This window comes from Falco cherrug, chromosome 10 (genome assembly GCF_023634085.1).
Source record: "Falco cherrug isolate bFalChe1 chromosome 10, bFalChe1.pri, whole genome shotgun sequence".
In the NCBI taxonomy this organism is placed as follows: domain Eukaryota; kingdom Metazoa; phylum Chordata; class Aves; order Falconiformes; family Falconidae; genus Falco; species Falco cherrug.
Genome location: NC_073706.1, coordinates 15,969,798 through 15,995,192, shown reverse-complemented (window position 1 = coordinate 15,995,192; position 25,395 = coordinate 15,969,798). Strand labels below are relative to the sequence as shown.

The 25,395-nt window shown below is 61.7% G+C and overlaps 3 protein-coding genes across 5 annotated transcripts; 2 read left to right on the top strand and 1 right to left on the bottom strand.

Annotated features, from left to right (window-relative positions):
- The first annotated feature begins 1,338 nt into the window (after positions 1-1,338).
- Positions 1,339-3,194, top strand: SOX12 (SRY-box transcription factor 12). The gene has a single exon (XM_027813607.2). It carries the CDS (start codon positions 2,230-2,232, stop codon positions 3,118-3,120), a length of 891 nt encoding a protein of 296 aa, XP_027669408.2. The 5' UTR covers positions 1,339-2,229; the 3' UTR covers positions 3,121-3,194.
- Positions 3,195-9,425: 6,231 nt separating this feature from the next.
- NRSN2 (neurensin 2) lies at positions 9,426-10,638 on the top strand. Its single transcript, XM_027813553.2, is given in 2 exon segments — positions 9,426-9,736; positions 9,831-10,638. Coding segments are annotated over 2 exon segments (585 nt in total). The 5' UTR covers positions 9,426-9,553; the 3' UTR covers positions 10,233-10,638.
- Positions 10,639-12,967: 2,329 nt separating this feature from the next.
- TBC1D20 (TBC1 domain family member 20) lies at positions 12,968-24,183 on the bottom strand. Of its 3 annotated transcripts, none has more exons than XM_055722708.1 (8): positions 24,019-24,183; positions 21,200-21,385; positions 19,897-19,977; positions 18,261-18,447; positions 17,352-17,453; positions 16,375-16,516; positions 15,489-15,673; positions 12,968-15,344 (listed from the first exon to the last, which is right to left on the bottom strand). In XM_055722708.1, the coding sequence occupies exons 1-8, from the start codon at positions 24,059-24,061 to the stop codon at positions 15,089-15,091; spliced, it is 1,182 nt and encodes a 393-aa protein (XP_055578683.1). In that variant the 5' UTR covers positions 24,062-24,183; the 3' UTR covers positions 12,968-15,088. The 3 variants fall into 3 exon arrangements, with proteins under 3 accessions (XP_055578683.1, XP_014140264.1, XP_055578685.1); XM_014284789.3 differs by lacking the exon at positions 24,019-24,183 and adding an exon at positions 22,344-23,847; XM_055722710.1 differs by lacking the exon at positions 21,200-21,385 and having other exon boundaries at positions 24,019-24,157.
- Positions 24,184-25,395: the final 1,212 nt, after the last annotated feature.

The window sequence follows — 25,395 nt, the reverse complement described above, 5'->3', positions numbered from 1 at the left end:
CAGCGCAGGGCGGGCCATGCGCAGCGTGGCGGTGAGCACGGGGCAGCCGCCTCAGGGCCCCGCAGAGCCCTTCCGCGGCACCGGCGTTCCCGGGCTAACGTGCACGCAGCCGGCCCCGCCCGGGGGGCCAGGGGGAATGGCCGGGCAGGTGCACGGTGCCAGGGTCAGACGGTGACAATGGCTCCCCACTGCCTCCGTGCAAGGCCCAGCATGACAGGGAAGCCGCGGTAGAGGGTTGTGTGGTGGTTCCCGGGCAGCGGGGCTCAAGGTGGGTGTGGGCAGAGCCCTGGGGTGCAGGGCAGGCCGCGGGCCGCGGTGCCCAGTGTAGGCGCTAGTGCAGTCTCCGGTGCCAGGCGTGGGCCGTGATGCCCGGCATGGGCCATGGTGCCCACTGTAAGCTGAGGTTCCCAGTGTGGGCCGCGATGCCTGGCAGAATCCCCGTAGCCTGGGCCTGGCCGCGATGCTGGGCATGGGCCGCGGTGCCAGGCGTGGGCCACGGTGCCCAGTGTGGGCCGCGGTGCCCGGTGTGGCCCTGATGCCTGGTGGAGTCCCCGGTGCCCGGCGTGGGCTGTAGTGCCCGGAGCTGGCAGCGGTGCCCGGTGTGGGCTGAGGTGCCCGGTGTAGCCCGCGATGCTTGGTTGAGTCCCCGGTGCCCGGTGTGGACCGCCGTACCCGGTGTAGGCCGTGCTCGGACCCCTGTTACCACAGCAACTGGCGGCGGCGGCGCAGCCAATGGGCGCGCGCCCTGCGGCGGGCCCGCGCGCCACGGCGGCAGCCAATGGGCGCGGCCCCTGGCGAGCAGCCCGCGGTCTCCGGGGCAACAGGTCCGCCGCCGCCGCGCCATTGGTGCCGCCCGCAGCCCCGCCGAGGGGGCGGGGTCTGGCTGGAGGGGCGGGGTCTGGCTGGAGGGGCGGGGTCTGGCGGGGCTGCGCCGCGGGGGGTAAGGCCCCACTCGTGGCACCGGCGGGCAGCCCCGTGGGCCGCCGCCCCCCTGACCCGCCGGGAGCCGAGCCCTGCGGAGACGCTGCTGGGTCGGGGAGCGGCGGACACACATACACAGGCGCGTCCACGAAGCATCGGCCTTCCCAGGGCGCAGGGGGCCGAGCGCTGCAAGCCCCACCGGGGATCGCGGGGGCTGTCCCTGGGCCAGGGATCTGCCGAGGGTACTGGGGGCAGTGGGGGCCCGGTGAACCGGCGGGGCCGGGCACCGGGAGCAGCGTCCCGGGGGGATGCTCAGTGTCCGGGAGCGTGGAGCCGTGCCCGGGCCGGGGTGCAGCTCCCAGGGGGCCGCGAGGCGTGTGGGGGCTCCCGGGGGTGCCCACGTGCGGGTCTAGGGGGCACCGGGGTGGCCACACAGGGGGAGCAGCGGATACCGGCAGGGTTTGGGAGCATCCCCGAGTGGGTACCGGAGGGCACGGAGGAGTCCCGAGGGGCCCCGGCCGGGGTACTGGGACGCTGGTGAAGGTACCGAGGGGTGCTGTGCTGCTCGGGTGAGGGCATCGGCGGCTACCGGGGTGCCGCGGCGGCGGTACCGGGGGGTACCGGGGCGTGCCGCCCTGCCATTCTCTCCAGCAACCCTTCTCCGGAGGGCGCCCATTGGCGGAGCTGGATATTCCCCCCCGCCCCGCGGCCAATGGGCCGGGGGGGGCGGTGCCTCCCATTGACAGAACCGGCGCGGCGGTGTTTACCGGGGGCGGCGCGGGGGCGGAGCGGCGGCGCCTATAAGAGCGGCACCGGGGGGCGTGCGGCTCCTGGGCTGCCCGCGCCGCCCCCGCGCACCCCCCGACCCGGACCCGCCGCAGCATCCCCGCATCCCCCGCCACCGGAGCAGCCACCGACTTCACTGGGGAAGCATCCCCGGGGCGGCGCGGAGCCCCCGCGGCGTGCAGCATCCCTGGGCCGGTACAGAGCATCCCCGAGCGAGCGCGGAGCATCCCCGGACCAGAGCGCTGCGGAGCATCCCGGAGGCGGAGGCCACAGGGCCGGCTCGGGGTCCCTCCGGAGCATCGCAGCGGCCGCCGCTCCGGCGGAGCCGCCCCCGCCGTGCGCCCCCAGGCCCCGGCGCGGCCCCCTGCGCCCCGCCCCGCCGCCGCCGCCCGCTCCGCACAATGGGGGCGGCGCGGCGCGGCGCGTAGCGGCGGGCGGGGAGGCGGCGGCGGCGGCGGGCGGGGAGGAGGAGGAGGAGGAGGAGGAGGAAGAGGAGGAGGCGGTGTGGTCCCGGGCCCCGGCATGGTGCAGCGCGGCACACGGGGCCGGGGCGTGGAGGCTCGGCGGGAGCCCTGCGCCCCGCTGCCCACCCGCGACGCTGAACCCGCCTGGTGCAAGACGCCGAGCGGGCACATCAAGCGGCCCATGAACGCCTTCATGGTGTGGTCGCAGCACGAGCGCCGCAAGATCATGGACCAGTGGCCCGACATGCACAACGCCGAGATCTCCAAGCGCCTGGGCCGGCGTTGGCAGCTCCTCCACGATTCTGAGAAGATCCCCTTTGTCAAGGAGGCTGAGCGCCTGCGTCTCAAGCACATGGCCGACTACCCCGACTACAAGTACCGGCCTCGGAAAAAGGGCAAGGTGGGCACCGGCACGTCCCGTCCGCGGCTCCCGGTGAAGATCAAGCCCTCCGTGCTGGGCCGTGTCTCTGCCAGCCGCCGGCAGCCAGCCAAGCCGCCCGACGCCTCCCAGAAGCCCATGCCAGAGGTGCCCACTGAGGACCGCACCGTGGCACCCGGCACAGCCACCTGGCACCTGGCACCCAGCGGGGAGCATGGTCCCCAGGAGCCCCCTGCATCCCCAAGCCCCACTGCCACCTGCCCTGAGCCGGGGAGGTCACCGGAGAGTGAGTCCCCCTCTCCCATGTCAGCCGGGTCTCCTCCCTCCTCCTTCAGCTCCTCTGATGAGGAGCTGGAGGAAGAGCTGCTGGGGGTCCTGCCGGGGCGCGCCCCCACCAGCACTGCTTGCGGTGCCCTGGACTGGTCCGTCTTCGACAAGGACCACGACCTCTTCCCGCGGGGAGGCTCCTCGCACTTCGAGTTCCCGGACTATTGCACGCCTGAGGTGACGGAGATGATAGCGGGGGACTGGCTCATGTCCAGCATCTCAGACTTGGTCTTTACCTACTGAGTCCCGTGCTCTGCAGGTAATGCTCTTTTTTTTTTTTTTTTTTTTTTTCCCCCCGCCCCCACAATCAGGTCATAGAAAAAAAAACCCACAAAAAAACCACCCACAAAAAAAAAAAAGAATCGAAACCAGCTGTTTACATGCAGGAATCAGGTATTTTGCCTTGAAGCCGCTGGAAGGCAGAGCTCCCTGCTCACCCTACCCCCCCCCCGGCACACACCCACTCCTTGTCTGTCTGTCTGGCTCTCGCCTCGTGGCCGTGGGATGCGTGGCTGACCGCCGCGGTTATTTGCCCGTGAAATGCAAACATCTCATCGGGTTTTCATTGTCAGTGCCTGGCCCCTTCTCCCCGTGGCTCTGGCCGTGGCGGTGCTGCTGGCCATGGCTGCTCCCAGCTGCTCCCATCCCTGCCAGCGCTGCCCAGTGCTCCCTCCCGCTTGCTGGGCAGCCAGAGCACCCACACCGGCCCCAGCTCTTGGTGCCCATCCCGCCCGATTCCTTTGGGAATGGCCAATTCCTTTTGCTTTTTGACTGCATTTAAAGCACAGTTTCAATTTTTTCCTCTTCCCTGTTGTTGCAGCCCTTGGGGAGGGATGTGGAGCCATGCCTCCCTGCCCAACGCCCCATTTCGTCGGGGTCCCCAGCTTTGCGGGGTTGGTGTCCCACAGGATCAGCTCTTTCCCTGTGGCGCGCGCTCCCCACTGCTCACTTTGGGAAGAGCGAAGTTGCACACACGTGATCCGCACGTGGACGTGGGAGGCTGTGTTTTGCCTCTCGCCAGGCGGTTGTGCAGAAGGGGCTGTGCCGTGGGGGGAGTCCGTGCCCGGAGCCACCCCAAACCCCGGTGGGGATGAGCCCTTCCCGAAGCAGCCAGCCCCCATTTTAGCCTTGGACCGGGTGCCCGTGCAGGACCCACTCTGGGCTGGCTCGCTTTGGCCAGTGGAACCAGGTCCCACCGTGCCCGGCTGTGGCAGGCGATGGTGGCGGGGAGCAGGAGGGCAGGGATACTGCGGGAAATCTGCCTTAAGCAACCACCCGGATGGGGCTGAGAGCAGCGGCAGCGATGCCGGTGAGTGCATGGGGTGTGGGTGATGCTCTGGCACGGTCCTCCATGCATCGCCGTGCCATGCCCCGCTGCCAGCTTCACCAAGAGCAGGGCATCCCGGCAGAGTGCTGCCAAGGAGATTCCCGGCAGGAAAGGTCCAGCCGCAGCAGCTGCTCCAGCTGGCTTTTTCTTTGCTTTTCCTAATGGCTTCTTCCTGCAACGAGCCACCTCCTCCGGAGCCAGGGAGCACGTGGCCGCAGTGCTGGCTCGGCGGTCATGGGCTGCAGTTGTGGGGCAGGGGCTGCGCTCAGGTACGGCTGTGCTGTGGGGGGTGCCGGTGGGGACCCCCACCACCCCGGGCTGCCAGCCCTATGGCCATGGCCGGGGCTGGCAGCACCTGAAGGAGCCGTCCTGGGCTCATCAGGGACTGCTGCTTGAAGCACCCTCTGACGTTTACCCTGGCCCCGATTCTCCAAGAGCTCTGGGTGTGCACAAGCCCCTCTGGCCCTTTCTGGGAAGTGGGGTGCTGGGGGCAGCGGGGCACCTGCTCCCTGGGGCTCTGCCTCCCCGATTTGGGGCTGCCGGTTCTGCTGGTCACAGGCGGCCCCGTGCCTGTCCGTTGCTGTGGGACTGGATGGAGCTGTGACCTGGGGAAGAGCACCCCCCACACCGGGTCCTGGCACCCCCCCAGTATGGCTCAGAGCTGGGACCTGCCTGGCCTCACTGCCGGAGGTGCCAGTGGCCCTGGCTCAGCCGTAGGGAAAGGCACTGTGATGCCGGGAGAGGTGTGTCCCCGGGCTCTTTGCAGGGATGCTCGGTGTCCCCCATCCCCATCCCGGGTGGCCTTGGGGTCCCCGCCAGGCACCCCCCTGACGGCCAGCCATCAGCATTGTAGATGTGTCGGTGTGTAGCGGTAGCTGTACGTGTGTGTGTCGGCATTGCGTTAGCCATGGTGTTTCAGTAGCCCCGGTGCGGGTGCCAGCCTGTGCAGGCAGGTGGGCATCACGCATCAGACACGTGTCCCCCGTATAGAGCGCGACCCTGTCCCTGCCCCCCCGGCCGTTCCCCACCGGACCCAGTCCCACCCAAGGTGGAAAAGCCAAATAAGCACCAGGCCAGCCGCAATGCCGGCAGCCTGCTCCTGCCTTGCCGCCGCCCTGGGGGGGGGGATCTGCCTTCCCACTCCCCGGGGAGCCCTGTGCCAGGAGCACCCCAAGCCCCCTGCCATGTGTGAGCTGGGGTTGGGGTTCCCATGGGCTCCCGTGGCCCCGGGGCTCTCTGATGCGCACAGATGTTGCTCAGCACCTCGGTGCCTTCTTGGGGTGCGCGGCTGCCCTGTGCCATGGCCAGGGGCGCTTGGGAAAGGTGCCGAGGCCACAGGTCACCTCTCCATCCCCATCTGTGGGGAAGCCAAAGCCCCCAGGTATCAGCAGGGCCTGAAGCCGTAGCGAGGGTCCCACATCAGACATGTGCTCTGCCGGTCCTACAGCTTGGGACTGCATCCCCTGTTCCCAGCGGGGACAGGGGTGGCCCAGGGTCTCTGCAGTCCCCTGCATGCTGTGCATCGCCTGTGGGCTGGGTCACTCCCTCCACGGACTGTCAGGTGAAACTTTTCCTCAGGAGCAGGTTCTGGGTCAGCACCAGAACCAGAGCCAGAGCCGGGCCCCCCCCCAGCCCTGGCCGCAAGCACAACACCATCCGCTTCGTCCCTGTCCCCATCTGCGTCCCCTTCCTGCCTCCTCCTCGAGACTCGCTGGGTGTGTTTGTCAGGGGAGAACCGTTGTGGACAGTGGTGGATTTTCTGTGCTGTGTGGTTGTAGTTCTTAGAGACCCCCCCAGCGTGCAGACCCCTCCTGCTGCGCCCCTGCCTCCCCGCTGCCCGGTGCTGGCTGGCATGCGTGTGCGAGCGTGTGTGCGTGCGCGTGTGACATCCCGTCATCACTAGAGACAAAGCGAATAATAATAATAATAATAAATTAATAATAAAAATAAACCAAACCTCTCTCAGGAAGAAGCCGCCCCGGCGGCGGCCAAGCGGGCCGGGGGCCCCGGGAGCCGGCGGGGCCCCGGCGCAGCCTGCGGACGGGCACCAGCGCTCGGGGTCACCTTTGTAGTGTTGTGTTAGTGAAGGGTTCCTGTATCTGTCGTCTTGGAGAAATAGGCTTTTAGCCGAGGCACAGCCCCAGCCGCGGCCCGTTCCGGAGGGGTGTGACGCAGCTGGCTCCGGTGCTGCAGAAACTCGGCTAACGGTTATCCTGACTGTTGTGATTATGGAATAAAGTGTGTTGGTCTGCTCCCTATGGCTCTGGCTCCTCCTGCACCGCCTCGCTCCTTCCAGGGGGGGTGTGGATCTCCAAGGGTGATGGGGGTGCCCAGGGGAATGTGGGGTCCCAGTGAGATGTGGCATTCCCAGGGGGATGCAGGGTCCCAGGGAGATGGGGATCCCCAGGGGGATGTGGGGTCCAAGGGAGATGTGGTATTCCCAGGAGGATGTTGGTCCCCAGTCCTGAGCATCCAGTTCCCAGCCATGTCAGCTCCCACCCTGGTCCCGCACTGACCATCCCCTGAGGAGGGCTGGATGTTCCCAGGAAGCCATGCCACGCTGCTGGGGGGTGTGAGCCTGCACCTCTGTGTGTGTGTGCGTGCACATGTATGTGCATCTCCTTGCATGTGTGCAAGCAGCTGTGTGGTGTGCAGTGCACATTGTATGCAGGCTGGACACATACACCGGGTGTGCATGGGGTGTGTGGCTGCACAGCATGTGTTGGCGTGTGTGCACATGCATGCACTGTGCAGTGTGTGCTCTGTGTGTGCCTGTGCATGCATGTGCTCCCTGTGTGCCTCTGCATGTGTGCTCCCTGTGTGCCTCTGCATGTGTGCTCCATGTGTGCCTGTGCATGCATGTGCTCCCTGTGTGCCTCTGCATGTGTGCTCCATGTGTGCCTGTGCATGCGTGTGCTCCCTGTGTGCCTCTGCATGTGTGCTCCATGTGTGCCTGTGCATGCGTGTGCTCCCTGTGTGCCTCTGCATGTGTGTGCTTCATTTCGTAGGTGCCTGTGCATGCATGTGCTCCCTGTTTGCCTCTGCATGTGTGCTCCATGTGTGCCTGTGCATGCGTGTGCTCCCTGTGTGCCTCTGCATGTGTGTGCTTCATGTGTAGGTGCCTGTGCATGCATGTGCTCCCTGTTTGCCTCTGCATGTGTGCGCTGTACCTGCTCTCTGCATGCGCAGCCCCAGCGGCTCCCCCCGCGGGGAAAGGCCAGGGGGGCTGGGGTGTTAATCCAGCCCCGCAGGAGGGCTCAGGGGGGGGGTGAGGGGGGGTGGGCTACGGGGGGGGCATGCGCCACTTGCGTCACACACACCCCCACCTGCAGCTGTTGCCACGGCAACAAGGGGAGCCCAGAGCATCCCCGGGTACCAGCCCTTCCCAGCTGTCCCCGGGGGTGGGGATGGCTGTGCTGAGTGACACCCCCCAGCCCCATGGGAGCCCAGGGCCGCACCCGCTCTGGGACAGCACCCAGCGTGGACCTGCAGTCCCCGAAGCCGCGGGGGCAGTGATGCTCTGGTGCCGGCTGAGGGCAGCCCCCGGCCACAGCAGCAGGCTCCTGCCCGGGGCCACGGCCTGGAGCAGGGAGGCCCGTGGGGCTGGCCCAGCCATGGCCCCGGCTCGCTGGCCACCGCCGCTGCCCCCCTGACCTCGCCATGGGCTGGTGCTCGGTGCCCGGCGCCGTGCCCATGCTGCGGCCAGCCCAGCTCTGTTCCACGCGTGGCGGCTGCCGGCACCGTATCACCAGCTCCACAGGCAGAGCCAGGGACCCCCACTGTCCCCCACCCCGCCCCAGCACAGCCCCCCCTCCCCTCCCCACCTCTGGACGGGCAGTGGTGGGGCTGTGTGGGAGCTGGGGCCTGGCTGCCCACCCATGGGCAGTGCCATGGGATCCCTCCCGGACAGAAGGACAGTAGAGGGACCGCTGTTGGTGACAGCACTGGAACGGGGAAGGATGTGCTAAGGCCTCTGCCCCCCACCCCGCGCCCCCGAGGTAAGTGGGGAGTAGGTAGGGCTGGGGTGTGGCCAGGGCTGAGCCTGTGTGGGGGGACACAGGGGGTACGGCGTGGGGGCAGCCCAGGGAAGGAGAGGGATGGGCATCACTGGGGTGGTCCCCAGGATGAGCCCCCCCTCCAAAGGCTGGTAGCACCAGGCAGGCTGGGCCCTCCCAGACCCCTGCATGCAAGAAGGGCCCTGCTGCTGTGTGGGGACAGAGGGACAAACACGTCCCCGGTTCTGGGGACACCCAGGCTGGGGCTGTGCAGGAGGACAGCCAGTCCCGTGGGCAGTGTCCCCCTGCGAGGCCTCTCCAGTGCAGGGCTTTGTTCAGCGCTGCGGCCGGCACCGAAAGGGTCCCAGTCCCCCCCCGCCCCCCCCCGCCCCTCTCCTGCGGGCTGACAGCCCTGAACACATCCCCATGCACACGCACACACGCACACACACACGCACGCACGCACACACACACGTGCACACACATGCCCACGCACACACACATGTGCATACACACACATGCACGCACACACACATGCACACGCACACACACATGTGCACACACACGCACACACACATGCACGCACACACACACGTGCACCCACATGCAAACGCCAGGCTGCGGGGCACCCTGGCGAGGGCTGAGCAGGCAGTTCCCATGGCAATGCCCCATCCCCCGGGAGGGGACGCGGTGGTCCTGTCCCTGCAGTACGGTGGCTGTGTCCCCGTGTCCCCGGAAGGCAGCGGCTCCTTGGCCACCCCAAGGGTGGCTGCGTCCCTCCCTGCCACCGCTCCTCCTTCCCACCGCCGCCGATTGGGCGGCTGCCGGTGGCCTGATGTCGAGCCTCATCCTGCCAACGCGGCAACGGGGGCCATGCTGGGGCTGTGCCGGGTCTGGAGGCGGCCCAGGACGGGCAGTTCCCCGCAGTGCAAGGCAGGGGGTCCCCTCCTCCATCCCATATGCAAGCCCCACCGGGATACGGGCAGTGATGTGCTCAGTCACCCTGAGGATGTGGCCTTGGCCTCACTGCCCCAGCCAGGTCCTAGTGCCAAGACAGAACCTTGTGAGTGGGTGGGGGGCAGCTCCTGGGATCCCTCTTTGTGCTCCCCAACACAAGCAATGACCTCTGCATTGGGGGGCAGCTCCTGGGATCCCTCTTTGTGCTCCCCAACACAAGCAATGACCTCTGCATTGGGGCATGCAGCCAGTACCGGTGCCCTGTCCCCCATGTGCACCTCGGCGCCAGGGCAGGAGCCCCTGTGGGTGCTGCTGCAGGAGGGGGGTGGCTGTGGGTCCCTGGGTCCTGCCACCCTCCCCATAGCCTGGACCACTCCCCCTGTGCCCCACAGGCCTGATGCCCACCTGTGAGCTGGACTGCAGTTGCGGCCGCGGGCCCAGCGTGGCGCAGGGGAAGTGGTATGGGGTCCATTCCTACCTCCACCTCTTCTATGAGGACTGTACCGGGGCCAGGTCCAGTGAAGACTGGGACAAGGATGGGTCCTGACCCCCGGAGCCTGGCCCCCCCCTCATCTGGAAGGTAAGAGACCCCAGAACCCTTCCTCCTGCCTCCTCCTGCCCACATCCTGCGTGGGGTGCATCCCACCATGGCATTTGGGTGGCCCTGTCCCCAGGTGAGCTTCTTCACAGGGACCTTGCTCCTGCTTGTGGGGGCTGCCATGCTGGCTGCTGGCTCCCTGGTGCCCCCAAAGCTGGAGGGGATCATGGTGGAGGAGTTTGTGGTGCTAGATGTGCAGGTGGTGCGGTACAACCACGCACTGGGGATGTGCTGGCTGGTGGGCATGGTGCTGTGCGCGATGGCTGGGGCGCTGGGAGCCATTGGGCTCCTCTCTTGTGCGCTGGCCCCACGCTGCCCCCAGGAAGAGGAACAGCAGCTCTCACCCATCCTGTGGGGCAGCCCCCCGCCACATGTGGTCCCCTGCCGCCCAGTGGGGACAGCGATGCCCTTTGACACCTCCTGCTTTTACGGCATCCAGCCCCGGCCCAGCACCTGGGGCCAGGGGTGTGATGGGTGATGGCCGGCATGGGGCCAAGCTGTGCTGCACCCTGGAACCAGCTGGATCACCTGGAGCTGGTTTGTGGCCAGCACTACAGGACATCTGGCTCAGTCCTGGCATGGCCACCATGTCCTGCCATCCCCTGGCCCTGCGGCCCCTGCACCCCGGCTTCCGCAGAGCAGTAAAAGGTGCCAAGAAATCACTTTGCTGGTGGCTCAATGGCTGTTGCTGTGTCTGTGTCCAAACCCCCGTGAGCACCAGGTTATGTGTGACGGCCACCGCCTGCCCCCACCGCCAGCAGCACCTCGTTCAGTTTGGTGTGGAACGGGATCAGAACCTGGGAATGAAACCATTTGGCCCAGTTTCACTGCTGGAGGCTGCTGAGGCTGCTGCTGGTGGCTGCCAGTACAGTGGTGGGCACCCACCCTGGGGACACGGTGTGTGGGGGCACATGCAGCAGTGTGCCCTTTCCTGCCAGCCTGGTGCAGGCCTGCGCACCACCTGCCTTGGCCACTGCCACCTCAGCTCCCTGGGACACCCCTGCACACCAGGGTGCTGCTGTGTCTCAGCAGGAGGGTCCTCGTCACACAGCCCCACCGTGCTTGGGGACCAGCATCACTCTGGGGGCAAAGACCACCATCACTGCTGCTCAACCGGGTGCTGTCAGGCCCCTGTCCCACGTCTCCCTGAGGCCAGGACCCACCAGGGCCTTGTATCACCCCACAGGAACGTTGCAACACACACACATAATGCACTCCTGGCACATGTGGCCCTGGGGGCACCCACCCCTGCTGGCAGCGGGCACCATGGGGGTGCCAGGGCCCCAGACTCTGCCTCTCATTCCCCTGGCTTGGCCCTCTGTCCTCAAGGAAGCCGAGCTGCTCCTGCAGACCGGCATGGCTGGTGGCCTGGCATGCTGGCATGTCTCCATGCTGCCTCTCGCAGCATCAGGGTGAGAGCACGTCCATGCCGCAGCAGTGACCTGGCTGGTGGCACACGGCTGCTCCAATAACCCTGCGCTGGAGGACCTGGTCACCCTGGGCAGGCTTGGGTGCAGCAGCAGCCATCCCCTCAGCTGGGGACCAGGGTGGGAGGGCGAGGCGAGGATGGGGAGTGGGAGAGGGGCCCATCTCCATGCCCTTGTGAGGTGCTGATGCTGGTCATGCAGGGGGACGTGGCGGGGCAGGGAGGCAAGCAGGGCAGCTGGGATCTTGCACTTGGGCTCACAGCAGCACCAGCCACAGCAGGGAGGGACAGGATGTGACAGGAGCGGGTGGCCACCCAGCGCGGCCCAGATCCAGCCTGGAGGAGGTGGCTGGCGAAGCCCCAGGACAGCCCTGAGCCAGTGAGGCCAAAGCCCCTGCACCCCCAGCCCCATGCGCCACCCCCGTGCCCCCCAGCCACTGGTCCCAGTGGATCGGGCCCCACGTCCTGCTGGAGCTGCACTGTGCATGGATCCACCGAGGCCAAGGACAGCTGCCAGGTACGGGCACCGCGGGCAACCACTCCTTGACAGGGACAGGGAGGAAGAGCTGCAGTTAAGTGCCTGGAGGTGCTGGTGAGCAGGAGAGGAAGAGGAGGGCGCCAGGGCCGGGAGTGGAGGTGCCCAGGAGCACAGCTGGAGGCTGCAGCAGGGCGAGGCCACCAGACCAGGATGCTGCCCAGAGGCTCCATGTGCACCGTCAGCTCCGGGTGCCCGGCCCTGTGCCTTCAAAGCTGCCATGGCACAGGCATGCAGGCACAGGGGGGTTGAGCCCAACCGCAGCCCCCACCCTCAGCACAGCACTGAGCCGTGCCAAGTGGTGCCAAGTCACTACATCCGTGCAACAGCACCTGGGAATGACCTGGGCATTTGCACAGACCCCCATGTCCCGGTTTGTGCTTTTTTTGGGTAAGTAAAAGACACGTGTGACACCTCCTCCGGGGCTCTTTTCTCCACCGGGTCCCAGACATGCCTGGGAAGAGCCTGCGGCAGCTCTGTGCCCACAGGGCCGTTTAACCCTTCGGCTGGTGCTGGGCTCCAGCCCTGGCAGTGTGCAAAGGCACACGGTGCAAGGAACAGCGCTCTGCTGGCTCCCCAGGCCTCCCCCCACTGTAAACACACAGCCCTGCTCGCCCTCTGCCCTCCAAAACCCTGCCAAGCCCCCAGCAGCCCCCCACACCCCGGGGGCCTCTGTGTCCCTCCCAAAGGGCTTTGAGCACCATGAAGAAAATAATTTCCGGAGAGGGAAGCCCTGTCCGGATCCGGCACACACAGCCACCGGCCTCACACCACCCAGCAGAGCCCGTTCCCAACCCCGGCTCAGTGGAGCCCAGCTGCTGGAGGCTGCGAGGGGACAGGGGTGACAGCTGGGCCTCCGCTGCTGGGCACGGTGCCCGGGATCCCCTCCCGCTGCCAGGCACCCGGCCCGGGTGCAGAAGTGGCAGGAGGACAGGCTATTTCCAGCCCCCTCTGCCCACCGCGCCACGGATCGGGGCAGTGGGGTTGTCCCGGAGAGCCAGCGGCACGCGCAGGTCCTGGCACTTAACCAAAGGTAGGCAGATGGAAGGGGAACAGCGACTGGGGCACGCAAACGCTGCTTGGCGCTGCTCCGGCTTCTCTCCCCACGGGGCTGCCGGGCGTGAGGCCACGCGGGCTGGTGACCGCAGAAGGGGACGTGCCAACTCCAGGCTACAGGATGCCATGAGAGCAGATCTGGCACCTCCGGCCCCACACCACAGCCCCTGCTAGCACAGGGAGAGGGAAGAAAGCGTGTTTAGTAACTGTTTATTTTACAGTTATAGGGTTTGTACAAATCTGCATTTACACGGGTATGTATAAGTCTTTGTACAGAGTAACTGAAGCACCCGAAGTGACCGTCTCCTCCCAGGCCCTTCCTCCCTCGGGGACAACGCAAGAACTAAAGTGCATCATGGCCAGAGAGTGTCGGGGCTGCAGGGGCATCCCCCTTGGAGGTGCTCCAGCCACTTCTGGGGCAGTGGGGGAAGTGTATGGAGGGGTCCCAGGACCTCCAGCAGCACCCCCAGGTCACCACAGACTCTCCTGCACCACAAGTTTCTAAAGTGCTAAGTCACCCAGCACTCGGCCTCGCACCGCTGCTGCCCCCGGCACAGGCTCTGCCTTCAACCGCACCGGGAGAGACCCGTGAGCAGCCCCCGGCTCTCACCACTGGCACAGCCAACCCTGGCACGGGTGGGCAGCAGAGGGGTCTCACTGCCCTGCGTGCAGCACAGCGGATGCAACGTGTTCCGGGTTTCAGCCTGCAAAGGAAACTCCTCTGCTCAGAGCTGTACAGAAACATGGGGCAGACGTGACGACTGCTTGCACGCTCTGCCCAGGTCCGAAAGGCACAGCCGCCCCGGGAGCAAGGGCCCGTGGGGCAAACCAGAACTCACCCAGAGGCAGTTATCAACCAACAGGCAGGGGATTGGAACAGGAGGGTGCTGAGCTTTGCAGGGCGTGAGTTTTCTGCTCTATCCCGAAATCCGTAACTCTTCAACCAACACCTAATTTTCAGGGGTGCAGCCCCTGGGCACGGCACAGATGGCTTTGGGCACAATGCAGCAATGGCGGGGGAGCTGGGTGGGAGCAGTCAGGGACAGGTAAGGGCACTTGCGGGAGGTTTAGCAGCTCAGGGGAGAGGTAGAGGCATATATTGTCTATTGGCTTTGTCTCAGTGGGACACCAAGTTGTCTAGAAGGATTTGCTGCTTAGCTTGGAGGGCAGAGAGCGCTAGGACTGTCACTGGGACCAGGTGGGGAGCCAGGAGCTATGCAGGGGTTGAAGGTGGCCTTTCTGGGAAACTCCCTCACTTGCATTATTCTGAGAGGTGATGCTGAAGTCTGATCAGCTTGTGGGTGAGATTTATGACAGATCTCCTACCGCAATGACTTCTGTCCTGTGCAAAGCATTTCACAAGGTGGAAAAAACCTTTCTCTGTGTTAAAGCCTGCTTCCAGAGCTGTAAAAAAAGTCCGCAATGGGTGTTTATGGTGCCGCTAAGACTTGTGGTGATGCAATCTGACACATGACAGCACATACCTCTGGCAGGGTGAGCAGACCCAAGATACGGTCATGCTACTGCCAGCAAAGGAGCTCCAGCAACCGAGAGCTAAGCTCCGTCTGGCCATCCTGTGGGTGTGCTCCTGTCCCCTGCCCTTCCCTCCTGTAAACAGATCATGCTGCAAAAGATGAGGAAGCAAAAAGAGCCAGGGAGTGTTATACGCTGGACAGAACCTTATGGCAGGATGCTGACAGGGAGTTGTGAAAGGATTGGCTCTACTCAGAGGTTGCCTATAGGAAAGGGAAGGGCTGGACCACTGGTAAGGCTGAACACAGACAGCAGGACAGGCTGGCAGCCTGCGGATGGGAGCAATACAGAGCCAGAGGGCTGCCCTGTGTTCCTCAGGAGTGTAACGGCCCCTTGCCCCCACCCACGCACGCACCTAGGCCAAACCCTGCCGTGACACTCTCCTCCAGGCAAGGATCTGCCCTCACTCCTACTAATTATCCCCGACAGAGAATGTGGGATTGTTTTGGCATAGCCCATACACAGCTCTCCACTCGTACGGTCACCTGTGCGCAGCCTGTAGAGCTGGACTCGTCCATACCTCTGGTTCCTCACGAGACGGTGGCAGTGCCTGTCTGCTCACCCTGGCACAGGGAGGAGAGAACAAGGTGAGCATCGGTGGGGGGAACAATCCTGCTGGGCTGGTTCCCATCAGTCTCTGTCGCAAAGGCCAAAAGCGTCACTGGACGCAGCAAGAATAAAAAATAATCTTCAGACAAGTCGTTTCTGGACACGTCCTTTCATCAGTCGTCACCCCTTCCCACCAGGGAAGGACGTGGTGATAGGGAAGGCTCTTCCTCTGACTTCAGGGGAAAATCTGCAGTTCAAACTTGGGTGCCCACTCCAGCGCGCTCTTCACCACGGCCAGGGCAGCTGCTCCCAGCGCGACCGTCAGCCCCATCACCGCCAGCTTGACAAAGCGGTTGGTCCTCGGCTTTGTCAAGATGGATTTCGTCCGCTCCTCCCCTCGGAGCCGCTCCCTGAAGCGCTGCCTCAACACAGTGTCTGGTCTCTGCTGCACTGATGCCAGCTCAAAGTCCTTAAAAGTGGAAGCTGCAGTTCTGCAAGAGAAGAAACAGGTCAAGGAGTGCCCCCACCTCACCTTCAGGACTGGCCTCCTGCTAGGGAGGAAGATCTTCACGTGCAAGCAGGAGCTGGTGAGGGGATGCAGAGAGCACGCGGCATACGGGCTGCCCCACACTCACCGTTCAGCCTGCTGCTGAGCGGCCTCCCTGGCAAGTTCGGATGGTGGGAACTGGACAAAAAGGTCCCCAGCTCTGCTGATCAGAGTCTCGTAAGGAAGGTCCTGTGGAATCTGGGACAGGAGGTGGTGGACTGAGGCCATGTCACACTCGCAGTCCAGAACTTCCTGCTCCCGGTACAGCACGATCTGCAGAGAGGAGCGAGAGCATGAGGACAGCTGGGGAAGCGGGGACCACTCCTTGTCACTCACTTCAGAGCCAGAAGAGAAAAACATTTTGCTTCCGGCGAGAGACCTGCCCTTCCTCAAGGGGACACACTGCCGTGAAACATTCCTCATCTGGGAAGAGAAATGCCAAACCCTTCCTGAGACTCCGAGGCCACAAAAAGCCCCTTTCTGGGCAGTTACTTCTGTCTTCTGGGCAGAGCCTGCTACTTGCAGGTCAGAGATGCAGGTAGAATCTCAGCAGTAGCTTGACTCCATGACTTGCCCTCAAACAGACTTGTTTGGATCCCTCATAGGAGAAAGGGCGGATGGCTGCCCAGCGCAGGGCTGCACCCAGCCAGCCCGGCTGCCAGCACCCAAGCAAGCACCCTGCAGCACAGCCAGCACATGAACGCAAAGAAAAACACCAGGTCATGCTGCCTCTGCAGCACTGAACCAGAACAGCCTGCACAACTGGACGCTCCCGGGCTGGCCCAAGCTTTTCTGGATCCCACCTGCCCTCTGCCATCACCAAGGACATCACTGGCTTTGGGGGGCCCCTGCAGAGCTGGGGACAGTGGGGACAGCAGCAGCACTGGGCTTACCAGCCCCTCTCTGTGGCCCTGAACTAGCAGCCATCTCACGCCGGCTCAGTTAATCCCCCTGCCATCCCAGCTGATACCTACCACAGCAGCAAAATAAATGGGCATCAATGGATGGCAAGCCAGGAAGAAATCGTATAATCGTACGACGTGCCTGAAGTCAGACAAAACGTGCCCAAACCAGGTGATCAGCCAGCTGAGAGCAAAGATGGTTCCCACCTCCGCGCTGCACAAAAAGAAAGCGCTGTTAGGGCAGCTCGGAACCAGCACCGAAATGCTCCTGGGCGATCCCTGCGCCGCACCTCCGCGCCTGGGAGGGGAAATAGAACTGGCTATCAGCAGAGCCTTCAGAGCTCAGTCCAGATCCATCAGCTGCACCTCTGATACAGTCCCAAGGCAAACTATTGCCACTACTCGTCTCACATCCAGTGGGGTCCACAGTAGAGGTCCAAATGGTGTGCTTTCAGGAGAGCCTGAACGTGTGATGTAGCACATCGCTGCCTGGCACACCAGGACACCCGAGGACACTCAGTGTCCTGCAGCACAGTCAACTTTTCAGATTCCTTTCCACCCTAAAGGCTTACTAACTTCTGGAAGTTTGTAATCACAGTTTGGTACCCAAAGACATCCCGGCCATGAAAGGTAACAGACACTTGCCCAGAAAAGGACTCTGGACTGAACCTTCCCACTTACCTTCCTGCTTCTGCTTTAATCTGCCTGGACTAATACCTGGGAATTCTCCCCAGAACTAGTAACAAACTACAGCAAGGTCACACCAGCCACAAAACTGGGCATGTGAAGTGGCTGTGGCAGCTTTGTGTGACACTGCCCACAACCCCCCAGCCCTTCCAACACGGACTGCAAACCCCTGGGGTGAAGACGGCACCATGCAAAACCCCTCAAGACAGGCAGCAGGGGTTTGGGTCTGCTCAGAAGCAGGATGTCACGTGGCTTCAAACTGTCACCATTAGCTGGGGACATGCTGGTGCAAACGGCCCCATGAACAGTAACATGAGACTGGCAGGGGAGAGCAAGGAGGCTCCGAGGGAACATCTGCGTACCTCTGCATGAAGTCATGCACCTCAGGGTTCACCTGGTCTATGATGGGCATCAGGTAATTTAAGATGTGCTTGGTATTATCCATTGTTGGGTCCATAAAATCCCTAAGGAAAGATTTAAAAGAAGCTCTGTTAAGCAACCACGTCGGGGAGCTCTCCCTCCAGCGAGGCAGCCAGAAGGTAAGTAAAAGTACTTGCAATAAACAGCTTTGCTGGCAGAGTGGCCCCCAGCCCCAAGGAATTCTGCCTGCTTGGGGTAGCCTCCTTCCTACTCGCCTGGGATACGCAGGGCTGATCTGCCCAGAAAACCCGGACCCAGACAATCACGCTGGTGTCAGCTGACACTTATTTTGCTGCAGTGCATGCGTGAACCGCAAAGCCTTTCCAGCATCCAAAATCCAACTCCCCGTCTGGGAGAGGAGAGAGAATTCCTCCAAACCACTCCCCAGCTGAAGGCTTGTTTTCATTTCAGTGCACAAACAGGAGCGTCACTTGACTTGGGGCTCAGGACACAGGCGGTATCCACCACGCTGTCCAGGGCAGTATACGGCTAAGTGGGAGGCACCGTACTGAGCCAGCCCCCAGGAGCTGCAGAGGCCCCAACAGCAGAGACGGCCAGAGAACGATGAATAATGCATACATGTTGGCTTTTTCAACTTCAAGAGATGCTACAAATTAACTGACAGCCTTCAATTATCCCTTCTCCAGAGCACAACTCCCTGCAAAGCCACGTGCTATTGTATGGTCACGCTGCTCTCTCGCAGCACCCCTCTGGGTATGGATGTGACAGGCAGCCGGCCCAAGGCTCTGCCTCCCAGGCTCCCCTTCCAGGCCAGTTCCACCTGCACGGGTGTCCCCACCACCTGAGAACATGCAGGCGGCTCCCCTCCTCCAGCTGAGTCTGCTGAATACCTAAGATGATGCGTCGAGAGCTTTTCCACCAGAGCTGTGGCCAGTCTGTCCCCCACCACCAGGAGAAAGGTGACCACGATGTCATGGTAGCCCTGGTAGTAGTGCAGCTGGGGGTTGCGCTTGAGGACGTGGAGGATAATATCGATGAGCTCCTCTTGCAACCCTTCCCTCTGGTCATCCGGCATCCCTGTGGGGACAGCACCAGGCAGCAGTGGGACAGGCTGCATCGCCTACAGTGCCTGCCATGGGAGCAAGCGCGGCTGCGGTATGCAAGGAGAGGACCCACCTGCCTTATCCCAAGAGATGTGGTGCAAAGGGGAGGGAGGTAAAACTAGCAGAAAAAAATATCCCAAGCCCTAATCCTGCCCCGCAGAACTCCAAAGGCCCAGGGAAAACCAGCCAGTTGGTAGGTTGCTTAATTTCTGGAGCTGCAGTGCTCCTACCTACGAGGAAGTCACCATGGAGGATGGGAGCAAGGTTTACTGATGTTTGTACAGTGCTGTGCAGAGCGAACTGCGCTGCACATCCAGTGCTGCTAAGGACATTTTAATCATTTTTAATTTCCCAGGGGTTCTAGAAAAAATTAAACAGGACCCATTTTCACAGAAACTGTGCCAACTGCATCAGATTGCAAGGCCTCCATCACCACAACTTTATATCGGTCCCCTGCTAACAACATGCGTTTAGGGACAGGATGTCACAGGAAAAACATTGCTCCCATGATGCACAGCTGCAGCCAGTTTCTGGCAGTTGTCAACAGATAAAATGCCCAAAGGCCAAGCAGAAAGTCCCAGCGGAGATCCTGCAATGACAAAGTTCTCCTTTTCCCCTGCTTCACTAATGTGTCTAAAAATAGGCAGGAGGCTGCCATTCAAGGGCAAAAAAATCTGTACTAGCAGACCCTTCAAGAATCAGGCTTGCACACAGTATCTGCACCCAAAACAGAGTAAGAGTGAATCGACTGTTTATGCAAAATAAAAGCAGCAGAAGAGGGAAGCAGATTCTGGCCAGAAATAACAACTGCTCTGCAGAGTTAGATATCTGCTGGATTACGTGTTTTATAAATAGCACAAGGCACCCGCCACCCATCAGAACTAAACAACTGCAAAACCAGTTTGCTTTTAAAGGTTCAGAGTTCTCTTAAATTTGGTGCATGAACCCAATCTTGAGACTGTTTTACACCAGAAATTGTCCTAACCACTGACAAACCTACCCTCCATGCCGCTGAGCTAGACCACAGCCTAAACCAAACTGAAGCAAACGGTACATTTCTCAAGCGTTCAACCTCTCCTAACGTCACCCTGTTCACAACAGCCGAGGGACACACGGGCTCTGGGCCTGCAGCTGTGTGACGGTACCAGCGGGCCAGCAGAGGGGCTCGGCAGGGCGGGGGCAGCGCTGGGACAGCCACACCAAAACCCGGCGGTGGCGCAGGCAGCTGAAGAAAACTGATAGCTGCAGAACGGCTTCACTGCGTGAAGGAGCTGCTGCAAGCTCACAAGGAAAAGCTTTCAAGAAGTCAGGCTCTCAGCGCAATCACCTGCTGCAAACCCCCCCAAGTAAGGACAGAACCAGGAGGAGCCCCACGGCACAGATCTTCCCCCTGCAGAGTGGGAAGAGGAGAATCCCCTCTCACCTGGTGGGAAACGGCGCAGGGATCGCCGCACGTCCAGTAACACTTGCTGGTAATCTTTATTGTCCTCTCGCAGCTCCTTTCCTGCTCAGAGAAAGGAATATAATTAACACTGAGTAGCGCAAAGGTACCAGGAAGAGAGTTGGGCAAGGGAGCTGGGAGCAATCCTGCTGAAGGCAGGAGGATGCGGCTGCACACACAGTCACAGCACCCCATCGTACGTCCCCTTTTTCATACATCACATGCCAGCCCTGTCCCCTCACTCGCGCTGCCGCACATTCTAACACTAACAGCGCTTCAGCACGAGGCAACGAGACTTACTATTTCTTCAAACAACATACATAAAAACCGCCTAAACTGACACTGCTCCCAGCACTCCTGGAAACATCTTTGCTCCACAACTTTGCTGTGCAATTCAAAGTGTACTCAGCAGCAGCAAGGCATGATGTGCTCTGGAGATCACAAAGAATAGTTTATTAAATAGAAATAATTTGGAAGAAAACCCCATTCCACAGGGAGCTAGAGACAGTTACAACAGAAGAGAAAGGAATTTGCTGGCACATAGAACTATCTATGGGATCATGTGAAATTAAGTGTTGTCTTCCAGCAGCTCTGATCACCTAACATAATCCAGCTCTTGACTGACGTGGGGGGATGCACACTTCTGAACGGCCAGATTCAGGAACAACAATAACATCTGTTGTGGGGACTGTAAAAGCTACAGGACTCGAAGCTTCTGCATTGCTCAGGTTTAAAACCTATGCAGGTACCTCATCACGAAGGTCATTTTCCCTGCTTCTGCTCTGACCAAACACCACACGTGCTTCATGCAACAAACTGCTTCATCTATGCCTGGAAGAGACACGTCGGAAGCATTTCGGCCAAGCCAGGGCACAGCCACCTCTCCATGGCAGCAACAAAAATTAGGTTTGGTACCTTCTGCTGCAGATGAACTTACACATGCCAGCTAACTGCTCAGGGCCCCACCAACCACATCCAAGGTGAACCAATTTCCATCACTGTCACTAAAGATAATAACACCCTTGTGGCACAATGGAAATGTTGTTTTTAGAAAGTTAAGTATTTCCAAATCTGCCATTTACATACAACCAGTGCATGAAGCTACAGCGTTCACGCTGCAGCACAAGTCCCCTTCGCACACGAGCTTGGTGGGAAACACACCAGTGCATACAGGGAAAAAGCTGGTCGGAAAGCACATGCTCCAGCCTCTGCGATCCTTCCTCTAGTGTGCACGGATATCACCGAGCAATTCTTCCAAAGCACCTGAGTCCAGGCTGTTCCATACCTGGAAGAGGGGGCAGGTCATCTGTATTAACACTTAGAAGCTTCGGCCACACTTTGCAACGAATCTCATCCGTTAAGAGCCCCCCCTCACTGATTGCCATCCGCCTGAGCGCAGCCACATCGATGGGGTCGCTGTTCAGAGCCTGATAAATTTCTGCCACTTTTCTTTTCTTCTTAGAATCGAAGTCTGTAAGAAGACCACAAAGAGGCAAGCTGATAGGCAACACTGGCATGGGGGTGGGGGCAGCAAGTCAGATCAGGGGGGCAAAACCACTCAGCTATGTCACACACACAAGGGAGATGACATGGGAGAGTCAGCACACGCTCTGCCAGGACAGGCTAGGTATGACCCGGGTGGGTGACCCACCAGCTGACTGTCACCATCTCCACAAGCTCAGCACTATGGCTCACAGGGAATCCCCCTGCTTCCCTATCCACCCCGCTGGTCCCACCCTGGGAGGCCACCGCTTGGCTGGACCACACCTCACTTTCTTGCCACTTCACCCAGTAACTTGTCTGGGATTTTACGTTCTAGAAACTCCTGCTGTAACCGCAATTTTTATACACTGAAGGCTGTATTATTATACTGTATTTTTGTATCACTTTTTGAGAATTATTGGTAAAGAGTTTGCTTATATCTATCTATCTATCTAAAACTGCTCCTTGCACAGGAGCCGCCAGCACTGCCCGAGTAGATCCCTCACCCTCAGCTCCCACACACCCCAACGGGTCACGGCTCCATTCAGGACTGTGACAGCTGTACAGAGCCATCCCGCAACTGTTTGCTCTCTGACGCAGCTGCCAGCTCAGGTATCAAGTGTTTCCCAAGACCAAACTTTACGTTCCTATGGACTCCCAGCTAGACAGCAGCTCCTGGATGCAGTCATCCTAGGGAAAAGTCTGAGCATTTCCATTGACAGCAACCATCACAAAAAAAGGACATAATTACACCAGAGTTAACGAATCACAAGCACATTGACTTCTCTCCCAACAAACACTATGCTGGCTATTAGTATTCAAGCAGGTTACTCGTATTAAACAAATACTCCTCTTTTGTACGGCACACAAACTTGAGGGCAGGTAGGGAAGGGAATAACAGACAAAGCACGAGGTGCTCTGGTTTCAGATGGGTTAAATGCATTTACAGGACACAAGAGGGTTTCCTGGGGAGCTGAGAAGTGACACTATTTCACACTGCATTGTGGTATTTGTTACCGCTGTCTCATGCAAGGAAGGAGAGAGGTGGCTGGGAGCCACCCGATATCCCACACCGATATCCCACACCGGAGGACTTTCCGCTAAGGAGGCTGTACCGAGCAGCTGTGGGGCTGGAGCGCAGGATGAGGCCGCAAACGCTGCCTTTACCTTGGAAGCTTTTTCAACAGGTTTGACTACTCTTGGGATCCGAGCAGGATTTGTTCGATAAGGAACATGTCTGAATAGGATTTGGGGTGGGAGGAATTAAAAGGATCCTGATGGAGAAACAGCTGTTTCTCAGTGCCGCACCCTCCCCGCAGCAACTTGGGCAGCGTGCTCCTCAGCCCACGTGGCACCTCGCTGCCTCGGTGCTGCCTCGGTGCTGCCCCGGCCCATTCCCTGCTCCTGGGGGGGACCACGTGGACCACCCGGCTGGAAGCACTGCCTCCTGCAGCATCTGAGCGGGAGACGGCAGGACAGGCGCTGCTCAGGAGCACCCACCCTAAGTAGGTCAAGCAGTGGATGCTGTCTCAAGTGTTCTGTTTAAACACTTTTTAGATGAAAAGCTGTAACAACCTATGACAGATCTGCAGGTGCCCCCCATGATCCTGGTAACATTAAAGGCTCCCCCAGTGACCACAATTTCCTGTTGTTGCCTTTCCTGCCCCTTGTGCAAGCAAAGTTATTTGACCAGGAACAGCAACCAGCCCCGCTCAGCTGGCCGTTCCCTGCCCCTGCCACAGGCAGGCACGGGGCTGTCACCCACCGGAGCCTCGGGAAGGAGCAGACAAAGCCTATGGAAGAAGAAACTCCTGATCGCACACAAGGAACTTTAATAGTATGAAGGAAAGCGCAGGCACTGTGGGCTCCTCTTCTGAGACTCACCAGCAACACCCCGATGTTTCCACCGTTTGAATGCACAGCGGCAGCGGCTGCAGCTGTTACCAAAAACTCCAGTTCAAACCCTCACGGTGCCGGTCCCGCCTGGGAGGGCAGAGGGACACACGGGCGCGGGGGCTGATGGCACCGAACGCAAGCCGCACCGTCACGGAAGGTCCCCGGGTCTGCGGGCGCTTCTGCGGCTGGACGCAGCGGCAGGACTCCCGGGCGGGCCCCCGGTGCCGCTCCCGCCCGCGGGCCGGGCCGGCCGCCGACCCCCGCGGCCCGTAGCGCTGCCCGCCCGCCCCCGAGCGCGGCTCCGGGGTGGAAGCGGCCCCGCGTTCCCAACAGCCGGCACAGCGCGCAGGCGGCGGCGCTTACACCGGGGCTCCGCGCGGCGAGCGACCCCGGCGCTGCTGCACTGCCCCCCCGGAGCGCCGCGCCGTCAGCCTGGCAACGGCAGGCCCGAGGGGCCCGGCCTGCGGGCGGGCGGTGGCCAAAGCGCAGCCCCGGCTGCCCCCGGGGCCAGCGTGCTCCCGCGCCCCGGGCCGCTGCGGGCCGGCCCGAGCTGAGGGCTGGGGGTCGGCGGGCCCCCCAGCCCCCCCCGCCGCCGGAGCGGCTACGAGCGCAGCGCCGAGCCCCGCCCCGCCGCCAGGGGGCGCCGCCGCACCGCCAGGGGGCGCTCCAGCCCCCACCTACCCGAGAGAAATCGGTGCCCCCCGCCCGCCCCGGCCCAGCCCGTACCGTGGCCGCCGACGCCGTTGCGCGGCGGGCTCCGCCGGGCCATGTTCCCGGGCGCTGCGGCGCATGCCGGGCCGGAGCGCGGCCGGGCCGGGCTGGGGCTCCGCGCTCCCCGCGCCGTCCAGCACCGCCCCGCCCCCGCCGCTCCCCCGCCCCTCCGCCACCGGCGCGCGGGCGGGACGTCATGGTGCCCCAGTGCGCAGGCGCGGCGCGGGCCGGCGGGTCACGCGGGGGGGCGGGAGCGCATGCGCAGAGGGCGGGCGCCACACGTGGAGGCCCCCGCGCCGGTGGCATCGGGGGTTTTATTAAAAACTAAAACCAACAACAGCCCCCCCGGGCCCCCCGCACAGCCCCTGCCCAGCGCGGCCCGGGCACACGGCACCCCCCGCGGGGCCGCTGCCACCCCACGAACACCCTGAACCCTCGGGTGCGCCCGGTGGGCGCCGGCAGCGCGAGGCCAAGCGCCCCCCGAAGGCTCGTCACGTCCAGCACCGTCCCTCGGCACCCGGCCCTGCGCTTCCTCCTGCCAGGGCCGGCGGGCACCGGGCCCCCTGCCGCTTTGCAAACCTTCCTCGCTCGGAACAACAGAAAATAACTGGGTTAAACGTTCTGCGGAGCTCACGACCTAATGCAAACAACCACAAGCTGTATTTTTGTCACACGGGCTGCTTTTAAGTTACAGCACATCGAGGTAACAGTCAACACGGTCCAACTTTCACATCATTCCAGGATATAAAAGATTTAAGTACAATACATTTCCACTGGATGAAGCCATGGAGGAGGAAAGCTACCCTGGTGCACATGGAAAACCTCATTGCCCCTGCCAGCGATCCTCACGGGAAGGGCAGTTTAACGGTCTCCTGCCCCATTTCTCTCCGTCCTATCCGGCAAAATTAACTGAGGTAACATGGAAGCTCGCAGCCACGTCCCCCAAAGAACAAAGGAGGGATGGGCACTCAGAGGATGAGGAGCAGCCAGAGACCAAGGCTCCAGCACTTGCTGAGAACAGGAAAAAGCACTCAATGCTCAGGACAGGCAACCGCCGGCCGAGATGGCTCCAGGACAGGAGGTCACCGAGGGACAGGTGGCCCTTGTGCTTACAGACGCTCTGGCTGAGGCCCACAAGCCTTCCGTGACTGAAAGCCAGTCAATGAAATCCAACAGCAGCACAAACAAAAAAACCTAAGGATTGGCTCAGTACCTCCACTCCCCATCCATCACACTGCTGAGACAGGAGAGATTTTTGGTTTTATGGCAAAAGACCTTTCTCTCAGGAGATACTTGGGTTTGTGGCATTTGTGTAAGGCTTCTCTGCACTGCTCACCATGCATGGTGCGTGTGAACGGGGGCACAGCCTTCCCAGTATGTGCGGGGAGGTCG

Bases quoted from the DNA above. Each gene is read 5' to 3' on its own strand.
- SOX12 (XM_027813607.2), top strand. From the start codon at position 2,230: ATGGTGCAGCGCGGCACACGGGGCCGGGGCGTGGAGGCTCGGCGGGAG.
- TBC1D20 (XM_014284789.3), bottom strand. From the start codon at position 22,398: ATGCAGTGTGAAATAGTGTCACTTCTCAGCTCCCCAGGAAACCCTCTT. The intron at 18,448-19,896 runs GTGAGAGGGGAT...CTGTCCCCACAG, and splicing joins CCTGCGCCGTTTCCCACCAG to GGATGCCGGATGACCAGAGG. The intron at 15,345-15,488 runs GTGAGTGTGGGG...CTTCTCTTGCAG, and splicing joins GCTCAGCAGCAGGCTGAACG to AACTGCAGCTTCCACTTTTA.